Source organism: Rhineura floridana, chromosome 4 (genome assembly GCF_030035675.1).
Source record: "Rhineura floridana isolate rRhiFlo1 chromosome 4, rRhiFlo1.hap2, whole genome shotgun sequence".
Lineage (NCBI taxonomy): Eukaryota > Metazoa > Chordata > Lepidosauria > Squamata > Rhineuridae > Rhineura > Rhineura floridana.
In genome coordinates this window covers 115,486,319-115,498,804 of record NC_084483.1, presented here as the reverse complement: position 1 = coordinate 115,498,804, position 12,486 = coordinate 115,486,319, and the positions used below count along the sequence as shown (strand labels likewise).

Below are 12,486 nucleotides of genomic sequence, written 5' to 3'. Positions count from 1 at the left end.
TTTCCTTTCAGCTTTGACCCAGCTGCATCATTAGTCACAGCGCTACTCCGTTGTCCGTTGTTCTTCCCCAGTAGCTCCCTGACTGTTGCATTTTGTCTCAGCTTTGACCATTCTGCCTTGGGTGCCCCTGCTAGATGTCTAGCCTCTTGCTCTAGACTCCTGACTGCATTGTACTCAGTTTCTTCAACACATTCAAACCCTCTCACCACGTTAAGGTGTGCATCCTAGACGGGATGAACTTAGGTTCACTAATTTCATTGGGTCTACTGTTAGTAGAACTTAGTGGGACACAACCCTGTAATCTAATCCTGACACTTTCTTATGCAACAGTGGGGAACAGTCTGCTAATGTGAATAAGGATCCGTTCTTCACTGTCAATAAGATCATCAACATTGTCAACTCTGTTAGTACTGAATATCTGTTAGAGGAAGATAGACACTGTGGTGCAGGTGCCCCACCAGTGGATAATGCTGTCAGAACGGACAGTGCTGACCATCAGTTTGGTGTTATACTGCATGTTTTCCTCCCAGACACTGAAAACAGGATGCCCCCACCTTCTACTTCACAAAAGCCTTTGCAGAGGTAGAAGATGAGATCAGTGCTGACAAACTCTGTTTCTGGATGCACTTCTACCTGGTTAGATTGAAATATAAAATTCTTCCTTTTGTAAATCAAAACCTTTACAGTAGGGTGTGACGCCCTTCCCTGGCTCTCCCTGTCAGGTGCCTACCTGCGCGTGGCTACTGCCTGTCACTAGGCACCACCAGGGACTCCACCAGTCCGGACTGTCCTTTTGTATGGTTTCTCTCCCCGCTCTAGCACAGATCTCAACAGATCCCCCTGCTAGGCAACCACGAGTCACATCCTAATACTAGTATTCCCAGAGACTCTGAATACTGGTATTGTTATTCTCTTCACCGCTGCCACCATTTGTTACAGTTCCCCTTCAGCCTTGGTCATTACCTTACCCTCCCTTCTGGTCTGTGAAACCCCAGCCAAGGATCAGGCCTTTGGTAAACCAGATTAAGTATTTATTACAGATAACAAAGCTAACAAAGCTAACAAGATTAACAAGATTTCTTCTTAAGGCACATAAGCATATGGTTTTACTCAATACTAATCCGAACTCCACCCCCCTCCTTCTCCACTCTCTCCTGGCAAACAACTCTCTAAACCCCACCAAGCAACCCACTCAGTTTCACCTCATCCACCCCCCAGATTCCACTCTCACTCTTCCTTTTATACGTTCAGCCATTTTAAACACTCAGCCAATCATCTAGCATTCTACTGCCCATTCACTCCCCCTCCTCTTTCACTCCACTTACCATGTATCTTCTAAACAACCAACACTTACCATATATACATTAATATAGGAACATCACATAGGGCCCCGCTTTTTGGTGTTCTGCTAATATGGCACCAGCGGGGCGATCAGCTGTAGCACAGGGAACTCCAGCTGCTGCGCTCCAGCTGACAGCGATCAGCTGTACAGTACAGCTGATCGCATGCTATGTCCCATATTCTGGCAGTTTTTGCTTTTCGGTAGGGGTCTGGAACGTAACCCGCTGTATGACTGGGGCCCTGCTGTATTTGAGTGTTTAAAAGCAACAACAACAAGAACAGCACATGCACACCATAAATACTATGTCTCTGTTTTTAATTTATTCAGTTACTTCAGGACAAAATACAATAACTCACCCAGCCATTAGCTCTATCCAGCAAAATGCCATTGGACAAACTCAAGATATCAACAAGGCACTTTCATTTGAAATCACCCAGAAAACTATTGTAAGCAATCAAGCACCTGATGCAGACAAGCTCAACCAATCATCCTCTCAGGGACCAAAGAAACAAACTACTGAGTTAATGCCAGGTACGATTAATAATATGGTATAGCTTTCATGTCTATGACATTAGTATAATGCCACTGCAATGCTAGTTTAACATCATGTTTTGTGGTGTCGGTATAGTTCTCAGTATGCATCCTTTTAAGCACTTTTGTGCTTGTATAACTGTAACAGGCAATGCTATGTTGCTAAGCACCTGTACTCGCAAGACTAACTTGGTCAAAAATAAAGGCCACCTGCCAGTGCAGAATTAAGCCCACAGATCTAAATGAAATTCGTTAATTAATTTCAAGAAAATGTTTAGGGTTCTGAGCTTGATCATGGAAGCATTTATCACAGTACATACAATAACAAAGAAAGTGTTCCAGATCTGATTAATTCTGCTAGATCTTACTGTCACGTGGAAATTCAGAGATGTAGTCTGCATTTCTGGATGCTCAGACTTCATAGCACTGTACAAGACTAAGCGTTCCAGCATTTACATAGAAAGTCTTCATTGGATGGTGTCATATGATACTCTCATCTCTCAAATATGAAATATTGTAAAAATGACCCTAATCCCATATCTGTTACCATTTTGCCACATATTCCAATAGACATTTCACCACACATCTAACTCTGATAGGTGCCATGTGGTCTCCAGGGCTCAGGAGTCACCAACATCTTTGGACAAGGGGGCACATTTCAATTTTTTTAAAAAAAGATGTTTTTAAAGCTTTTTAAAAAATGTTTTTAAAGATGTTTTATTTTAATATACGTTAAAGTCTGTTTTCATGACGGTTTAAAGTGTTTTTAGTGTTTTTATTTGCTGCCTTGGGCTCCTACTAGGAGGAAGGGTGGGATATAAATGAAATAAATAAATAAATAATAAAACTTTTAGAGAGTTGTGAGAGCACCAATCACAAAATGGCAGCCATGGGGGCACACATAAAATTAGAGAGAGTATAGACAGTGCCGCTTCTTCCCCCCGCCCCCAAAACCCTCACACTTACTATGAGAGGTCAGCTATGTCCTGCTGTTCTTGACTGTGGAGATACAGATGAAAAAGGCACAAGACACCAGTTTTCCCAATTGACAACCCTAAACCAAAGTCTAGGCTGCCATCCTATGCACACCTAACTGGGAGCAAACCTCATTAAACACAAAGAGACTTCTGAAATAGAAAAGTATACCACTGTACTGTAAATTAAGTGTGCAGTGAATTATTAATGAATGCCTGGACATCAGCTCCCACACAGCAGGAGACATACCTAAGTCTCTTTGCAAAGTTTTCACATTTTGCATTTGCTATTTGGAGAGGGGATTCTTTAACATCCACTCAAACATATTGTGTAGTCGTCTTCACAGAAAATAATTTCTAGGGATTACCTGATCTTAGACAAACCTACCACAGGAAAGATACATCCTGATTTCTAGGGGAAAAGGAAGGACAAACTATGGAGATTCTAAGGACTTTTAGAAAATAAGACCAGAAGCAGGAAAAGTGCACTAAAAAGGGGAAGGGAAAACTGAAGCTCTTTAGGACCCCAAGGATTGCTATTGCATGGTGTCCAAACAACTCACTTATCACTCACTGCCTAAAAACACTGACAGCTGGGAACAGCTAGGCTGGCTCATTTCTCAGAAATCACTTAGGAAAGTAGCTGCACATTTTGCTTCAGAACTTTCTGGGAGGGCTTGAGACATACTTTTTTTTTTTTAAATAAAAACTCAGAGTCTGTGGCCCTTGGCTGGAGGCACCAGTGAAGGTCTTCAGGGGCACCATGGAATCTGCTGGGTTGGCAACCTCTTCTATAGCTTTTTATCTTAGAATACAGATCCATTTTTTGCTTTTTTGCTGTGATTCAATTAATAAAATAAGATGGACACAGTTCTAGCCACTGATGCAGAAGTAGCAAACTACTCATGCATGTTAAAGCAAAAACAAAAACCAACCAGTTCCCTAGTCAAGAAACTAAAGACTTATAAAATAGTGACAACCATTAAAGAATATCTTCAAAATAAGTACCAAATATTAGAAAAGCTAATTTTTGGCTTATCTTTAGATGTTAAGACATAATTAGTTTCTTTTTCCTGTTAATACTTACAGAGCTATGCTTGGTGCCTCCTGCTGCTGGCCCATGTAATGGGCACTTCCCTCGCTGGCATTTTGATGCCTTTTCTGGCACTTGCATACATTTCATCTACGGTGGCTGCAAAGGCAATGAAAACAACTTCCTTCAAGAATCTGATTGTCTTGCTGAATGTGTAAAAGTTCATGGTAATAATCAGTCACTTCTGGGGGAGGGGAGATAATAGGGTCTTTTGCTTTTAGCTCAGAATGAGCCCTTTGAAACCCTAAGAACTGCTTTTATACTTCTCTTATTAGAGAAGCAGTGGCGGCCAGGAACATAACTAATGCTTGCAGAATGCATCTGCAGGCTATGAAGATTTGTGGAAGGGGAGCTCCTATGCTCTTCTACTGTGTGACAGCACTCCATGACTTGTAGTTATTGAAAAAACATAAGAGTGCAGACTGTAGAGCAAATTATTTCTTGAGTTAATGGAATATGATTATAGATATATAATCTATAATCTCCTGCTTGATATTTACAGATTCTAAAACCTCAGGGAAAGACAGAGATTATGAAAATGACATTGCGGTGTTAAAGGGCACTCCGATTGGAAAGGGCCATCCAGTCCCAGAAGCAGGTAATTATAGTGCTGTATTTTTAAACTACCCTTTCATCATCACAGAGCTAGGTATCACTGAATGTTTTAATTTAAATTAATGTGTAGAATGGAATTTCTTAAAATCAAAACAAGACCTGGCTCTTCAGGCAGGCTTTTGGGGTGGGTTAGGTTTTTACTGTTACGGTTTTAAATGTTAACGTTTTAATGTATTGTTTTATCTTGTACGTCGCCCAGAGTGGCTGGACAACCAGCCAGATGGGCGACTAATAAATTTAATAACTAACTAACTAACTAACTAACTAACTAAATAAATAAATAAATAAATAAATAAATAAATGCTTTAAATGAACATATACTAAATAACATCAGTTATGTCCTGGACTGGGTGAACATGCCCATGTACCTAAGCTTCTGCTTGCTGCTGTAGCTAGTCCTCTCAATTGGTTTTAAACCCACGGCAAGCTGTTAAGAACTTCTACCACAAGAGCAAAAAATAGTGAATGACTTTCCTCTTGTTTTTAGTTCTGTCTCCTTTGATGGAGTGTATCTTTGTGTCAGGCTGTGTACACTCTTCCTCAGAAGCATCATGCGGCAGAGAGACAACCTGCTTTGCCCAACCACTCTCTTCATACTTGGCTTGCCTCCAGAAAGCCAGGCATCAAGACTGCCAGATTGGATGTTCCCTGCTTTAGACAGAGGCAGAATATGTCAGGGCCAAACTACATGTTACATTTGTGCCTTTATGTGTAGGGTTTTTTGCTTGCTTGCTTAACACAAATTGCCAATACAAGGCCCCTGTCATGACACCCCGACCCTCAAGGTACTGGGTTCATGCATCAGACTCAGACCCCCACCCTTAGGGAAATGAGACTGGAACCAAAAAGCTATTACTTCACCCTTGCCAAGGTTGTGTACGCTCACAACAACCCTGCAAGGTAGAAGGTAGGCTGCCACCACCCCTGTATACTGGTCCACTCAGAGCCAGGGGATCTCTGAGCCCAGAAGATATATAGAACCAAGGTCCTAAAAGGCAAGAGTCACAGTTACACTCCTTGCCAGGCACCTCTGGTTTAACACTTAAAATCCAAGCCTTTAACTTCTTAACCTTCTTTGGTAGTTAGTGACTGAGATTGGTCAAGATACTGAATCCAGAACCACCCCTTCTCTCAATGAACACACCAGGTTAAATAGAAGTAGCTTTATTAAGATATATAAGTGCACATCAAATATAGCAGCAAGTAATCCTTTAAGACCATACACCCAAACAGGGGTTTAGGTTCTTACAAGAGAATTCATACACACAACAAGAAAATAACAAACTAACTCACCTAACTACTTACACAGGAGGTAGTTGGTTGCGTGGCACCTTTCCTAAGAGAGATGGATGTTCAACATAAAGCAATGGAACCAGACATAGGTTACCTTCCCATAAGCAACCCCTGGAACCATAAGGCAGAAAGGTTTGGAACTCTGGTGCCAGTCAGCATAGGCAGAGAACAGAGAACAAAAGCTATGGGTCTCTAGCCCTATACTTAAGGGAAAAAGATCCTAACGGTCCAAGATTAATTGACCAATCAGGAATTGGCTGATGTAACTTTCTTCTCGATGTTTCTCACATTTTCGCGCCTTCAGGCCCCCCTCCCAACTGTGTTTTCCAAGTGTACAGGCCAAGGATGACCTTGGGTACCAGGCACTTGCTAATCAGCAAAGATAAACAGGTGCAGCTTGTTAAGGCTTCTCTAACCATCTTCAGCTGGGAAGTGAAACTCAGATTTGCAAATTGGCAAAGGCTTGTCTTTTCCAACTGTAACCGTCTCCCAGAGTCCCTTACGGGAACCAAAGTATTGCTATTAGATTTTTTAATAACTCATGACCATTACAGGTTCATGACAGCCCCTAATCCAGATTGGGACCCTAGGATTGGGTATGTTAAGGAAGCTTTTACCCTTTACCCTTTTTTCACTGTGGTTCCAATCTGGATTGGGGGACCACACCTGCAATTTGCACTGTGGGGAGGTGGAAACTCCTGGTCACTTTAGTGGAGCTATTTGTCCTATGCAAATTGCAGACAAGGGGGCATTGATCCAAATCAGGACCATAGTGGGGGTAGAGGGCTAAAGCCCCCCTATCCCCCACACTAGGATCTTGCTCCAGATCAGGCCATCTATGCCACCTTGCACTTAAAGGCACAGATATGGAGATAATATAATGTCTACTTTGGCCCTGTAATAGATTGGTTTCCTCACCTGCTGGGCTTCTGGTGTGCTGTCTTACCCTTCAAGGACAGAAGGATGCCGTGCAGCAGACTCAGTGTGAGCCTGAGATGGTATACAGGAGCTGGCTTTCTAATATCCTACCCATGGCATGTAGTTGCCCCAAAGTATTCTTCCTGCAATTTAGAAGTGATGGTGTACACATTTTTTTCTGGCATAACGATAGTCTTTGTGTAAGAAAAAGGCTATCTATGATAAATCCCCTAAAGCAGAATAAGCTGGACCTTAAAAAAATACTTATTAAATTACAAAGACAATGTTGGACTTATTTTTTGCTAATGACCACTGGGAGTCTCTGTAAGGTGCATATAGACTTACTATGAAAGCATTTTGGACACAGGCTGTAAACACTCACTGGTTGCCAGATCAAAGCACTTCCATTAGCCACACCTGGAGGGGGAATTGGTTGATCTGCTGATCAGTTACAAAATTTCTTTGAAGCTGAATTTTTTTAAAAAAGCACTCAAGCTGCTCCTACCAGGTTTTACATTAAAAGGGGCAGGGTTAGGGTTGCCAGGTTCAGGGCCTGAGACTGATCCTGTATCTTTAAGAGAAGAGAAAGTCAGCCAAGTGCAGGTGTTCTTGCAACACTGTAATGAGAAAAACCGCAATGTGGATTCTCCCCCCTCCACAATTTTTAAAGATACAGAAGACCTCTTGGAGGCCGGGCCTGGCAACCAAGTGCAGGTGATGTAAGAACACCTGCACTTGGCTGACTTTCTCTTCTAAAGATACAGGATCAGTCTCAGGCCCTGAACCTGGCAAGCCTAGGCGGGGTTGTGTGCTCCCATTTTCAGAAGAGAGAGGTGGGACCAGCAGAACAGTGAATGTATTTCTATTTCTACCCACAGTCTTCTCCCTCGTATTGACCTCATGGAAAAGCTGTTCTTCCAGGTTGCCCCAAATGCCCATTGTGCTCATTCACTGGCCTTTGCATCAATTCCAAAGGCACTAAGAGAAAACAAACAAACAAACAAAAACCAAATGTGTAAAAGAAGTGTTTCATTAAAAATAAATAAAGGGGCAGATGGATCTGCTAAGCATTCAGTACTTGGAAGGGGGAGGAGTGCAGAGGGAGAAGCAATCAACCTTCAGTTTGTAGGCTGTGTGCACATATTTTGAGGAGTGAAGGGATGGCAAGTGGAGACAAACATGCAATGGTTCCTGTTTTCGGGTATATCTGTATGCAGCATTAACTAAGTACTAGCTTTTATGTGATCACATTGCATTCCTAGAAGTACAATCCAGTTTTCATGATCAGAAATAGTAAAAATTCTGCTGCAACTAGAAAAATAAAATAAATGTATGGAAAGCTGTCCTAAGCCTTGTGTTCCTATGTTCTCAGATGGTAAACATCATTTTGATTACTAAGTGACACAGACATCCATCTCGTAATATTGCTACAAAGTTTGAATGGCAAGTTCATTTTCAAACAGTTTCACTAGGCAACAGTTAACTTTTTGTGCCTTGGGAGGAAAACACAGATGTAATTCATAGCAGCTGCCAGGCTCTTCAAGTGCACCTTTCCTTTAAACCCCAGCACTGATCATCATACCTGTAAGGCACTCTGCAAGACTTGAAATTACTGTACTGGGGACCATGGATTCTCTGTTAGCTTTTTAAAAATCTTTTTATAGTAAGTGGGACAATGGTCAATGTGGGATAGTTTTATCTGGGATAGAGGAGAAACCTGGTTCAGCTCACATTTTAATGTGAATCTCCCTGTTTTGCTGTTCCCAAAACAATAAGCAAAACAAAAGGGACCTATCCTTTGAAACTCACACTTCTCCAAATTTTGTGATGCAGCTCTCCAACCAAAATATGCATACAGAAATGTGCATATTAGGGAGAAGTGTGCATGAACATGCATATATTCATGAAAATAACATGCAAAATGCATTCTTTGTGGGGAAATTGCTTGCAAAAATGTGTATACTAAGCAAACCTGCATACAAAAATATATGTATTAGGAGAAATGCACCTTACTATGCTGTTGTCTTTTAATCAGGGCTTTATTTTTACTTAAAAATCACAAACTGTTGTGGAATGCGGTGAACCTAATTTAAGAGTATAAAATTGAGAGAAAGTGAAAATGACAGATTTGTCCTTCCCTAGCTGAGATGCATTTGTTTCAAAAATACTTGGCTTTATTTGTCACATTTTTGATGAGTTCCAGAGTTAGCACTTCTTAACTGCTTCTCTGTCTCTCTCTTTTAGGTGCTGTGCTCCCTCTGGCTCTTGGGCTGGCCATCACCGCTTTGCTGCTGCTCATGGTAGCTTGCCGATTGCGATTGGTGAGACAGAAACTTAAGAAAGCTAGGCCCCTTATGTCTGAGGAATCAGATTACCTCATAAATGGGATGTATCTCTAAAACAGGATTCAGGTTACTTCTCTTTCCTTGAGCTTTCCTAGAAAAGTGTGCCTGTTGCATCTTACTTTTTTTTAAAGTAAAAACCCATGTTTAAAAAGAAAAAGCAGCAACCATCTTCTAAATGATTATTTTTAGCATCTGTGGTAGAGAACGTGCATGTAGCTACACTGGAATACAGACTGGCTTTCCTCTGCCAGAGTTCTAGGAGCATCCTGTGCTTGGCAATAAGGCAAATTCTTACTGTGTTGTTGTGTATAAGTACAATCCCACAAAAATACTGCCATATCTAAGGTGTGCAGGGTAACAAGGCTGGAGCTAGCTCTACAGTGTTTCTACAGTTAGCGTCCCATGTAAATGAACTACTTCAAGAGCTGCCCTCTCCTTACAATCCATATTTTTCTCTCAATACTGTTTTGTGAAATAGCATCATGCAGTGTTACAGCGTCACTTTGAATGCTAGTGTCTGTTGCTGGCTGTGGTTGGCTGCTGATTCACTTTGCTGCACCACTGTGATGTCCTAGAGCAGCCTTTCCCAACCGGTGTGCCTCCAGATGTTGTTGGACCACAACTCCCATCAGCCTCAGCCAGCATTGCCAATGACTGAAGCTGATGGGAGTTGTGGTCCAACAACATCTGGAGGCACATCGGTTGGGAAAGGCTGTCCTAGAGGATGGCACAGGTCAGGGCATGGACCAATATAGCAGTCACATCAAATCCTAAACATATATTTCCTGGTGCATGGGCTCACTGCATCAGGCCCTAAGTGAGAAATTAGATTTCTTTTACTTTACTAATATAAATCAGTTTTTTTTTAGTTCCATGGCACTTTTTATCAGTTGAAGATTGGTCCAAATAGAAGCATCTTTCCTCCCTGTGGAAACTGTTGCAATTGGGAGACACAGCAGTATATTTAAAGTTTTGACTTCTGCCTCAACAGATACTCTCAGTCAGACATCTTACACCTGATAGTGACTCCAGCATTAAATTGAAATAAAAATGGAGCACACCGGTGTGGCTATGTGACACAGCAGGTATGACACCTGTCAGCATATTGTCTTGTTCTTCTCAGCACTGCAAGCCTCTGTTGCAGGTTCAGGAAACCTGTGGCTCTCCAGATGTTGCTGAACTACAACTCCCATCATCCCTGGCCATTGGCCATGCATGTTAGGGCTGATGAAAGTTGTAGTTCAGCAACATCTGGAGGGCCAAAGGTTCCTGACTCCTGTTCTACTGCATTGGAAGCTGTAGACACACAGCTATTACTATTGGTCTATCCATGGGAAACTGTGCAGTCTTAGTTCACACACTGGAAGTAATTTGTTACTGCAATTTTTCATATTTATTTACCTACAGATGTGCCAGATTTTAGTATCATCCCTTGTGCTTTTTAAACTTCCATCTTTGGAGTAAGGCATGACAGTTCCATTGTGCTGCTCTAAAATGAATATTTAGCAGACCGCTGCCATCTCAGGCTTTCTCCAAGATCAGCCTTTTCCATTTCCATCCATACATTCTTTCCTCAGAGCATTGATAGAAGCATATCTACAGCTATGGCTAAATCACTATGAAGCTGGGTTTACCCAGCTTCACAAACAAGTGGACAAAGGTTATAAGCCCACATTTTTTTCCTAGTGCACCAGCCAACCCATATCTTTTAGTGCAGTAACTGCCAATCTTGTTGAGCTGGTTGACACATTTGAAATTTTGAAAAAGTCCTGTGTGTGCCAGTCACATAATGGCTGCCGTGAAAGTGGCATAATACAATATGGCTACTGTGGTTTGTGGTATAATGGCTACCACATCTAAAAGAACAGAGAAAGAAACAGGATGACAAAATGGTGCAGGCATGCCCCCACATCCTCATGATGGGGGGAAAAGTCATCTAGATTAGCCCTCCTCCATGCTTACTCACAGAGATAGATATGGATAGGTGGACTGAGTCACTGCAAACAGGAACTGAGCAGGAAGAGCAGTCAGTCTCTCATGCATTATGCATTTGAAGGGATATTTACGGAGATCTTATGTAGGTGCCCATAAGAGATACTGGCAGGCACCATAGTGCCTGCGGGTACCATGTTGGTTATCCCTGTTTTAGTCATTTGTAGCAATTCCCCAGATTGAAAGAAAAAGGAAAATTAACCTTACCTACCCACCTGCTTGTCTGGAGATACTTCTTATTTGCCATAGGCATGTGACTATACCTCTTAATGTGCTGAGTTTCATAAGGTGAAAGATTAGGCCTGGTATATACAGACAGCAGAATAAGGTGTTAGAATCTTAAAGTGGTATGAGTAGTCTGTACCACTTTAGACAGCAAGGTGGGAAGAAAGATGTTTTGATATTCCCTTAATCCTATGCATAAACAAACCTAGCAGTACAGGGAGAAAGATTACAGCAGAGCCTCTCCTCTGCTCTGCTACTTTATTAAATTCTAAAATTACATTGAAGAACATTAAGAAATATGATACCATCCCCTGCAGTCTGAAGTTCTGTAGTCTAGTCTACTAGCTCAGGACTCTGCCACCTCATTGTGCTAAAGGTGTAGACTAGGCCTTAATTTCAGCAATACATCCCATTTGCTGCTATAAGCAAGTAAGCTTTCCATTTTATAGTGATACAACCCTGCCTGCTTCCATGACATTTTAAATAATTCTGCTAACTGGATCCTCACAGCAAAGTTATAAAGCTTCAGTAGCTACATCAATTAAAAACTCATCCAGTTGTCCGAATAATTCAGTGTATGACTGAATTGTAAGGTGTGTTATACAGTGAAGTGTGTATTCTATGTATCAGTGGTTGTATGTGAAGACTTCTCTTTTTCCATCTGTGCAAACAAGTTCCAATTAGAGAACCCACATTGCACAAATCAGTGCAGAAAAGGCATATAACTATTCAGTGTGTCTTTTATTTTAATGAACTTGCAACATTGAATCTTCCACATACTTCCACATTGCCAGTGTCCCAATCTGATTATGTAAAACAAGAGATAATAAACCTATTTTATTCTTTAATACCTTGCACAATATTTGTGTTCATTTTGAGAACTATGTAAACAAAAATAAATTTTAACTGTGTTCTGTATTGTTGCCAGGGCTTTTTGTGTGATAGTACTCACTGGTTCAGAGTACCAGCCCCCCCCCTTTTTTTTCTTGCTGGCCATGGCAGCCATTTTTTGCTGGCACCCACAGCACTTTTATCAATATATGAGTACCAGCACCTCATTTTTTACCAAAACAAGAGCATTGATTGTTGCAAATCTGTGGGCCAACTAAACATGATGGCTGCAGATCTGTTTTTCACATTCTGTCTTATATAAAGCTG

General features: G+C 41.5%; 1 protein-coding gene across 2 annotated transcripts in view; it reads left to right on the top strand.

Moving 5' to 3' along the window:
- LRP11 (LDL receptor related protein 11) overlaps window positions 1-12,176 on the top strand; it is a 36,751-nt gene extending 24,575 nt beyond the window's left edge. For both annotated transcript variants that reach the window (XM_061624106.1, XM_061624105.1), the window contains 4 exons: window positions 1,670-1,873; window positions 3,937-4,107; window positions 4,443-4,538; window positions 9,011-12,176. In XM_061624106.1, the coding sequence (XP_061480090.1) occupies window positions 1,670-1,873; window positions 3,937-4,107; window positions 4,443-4,538; window positions 9,011-9,165 (626 nt within the window). In that variant the 3' untranslated portion in view covers window positions 9,166-12,176. The remainder of the gene's footprint in view (window positions 1-1,669; window positions 1,874-3,936; window positions 4,108-4,442; window positions 4,539-9,010) is intronic.
- The last annotated feature ends 310 nt before the right edge of the window (window positions 12,177-12,486 follow it).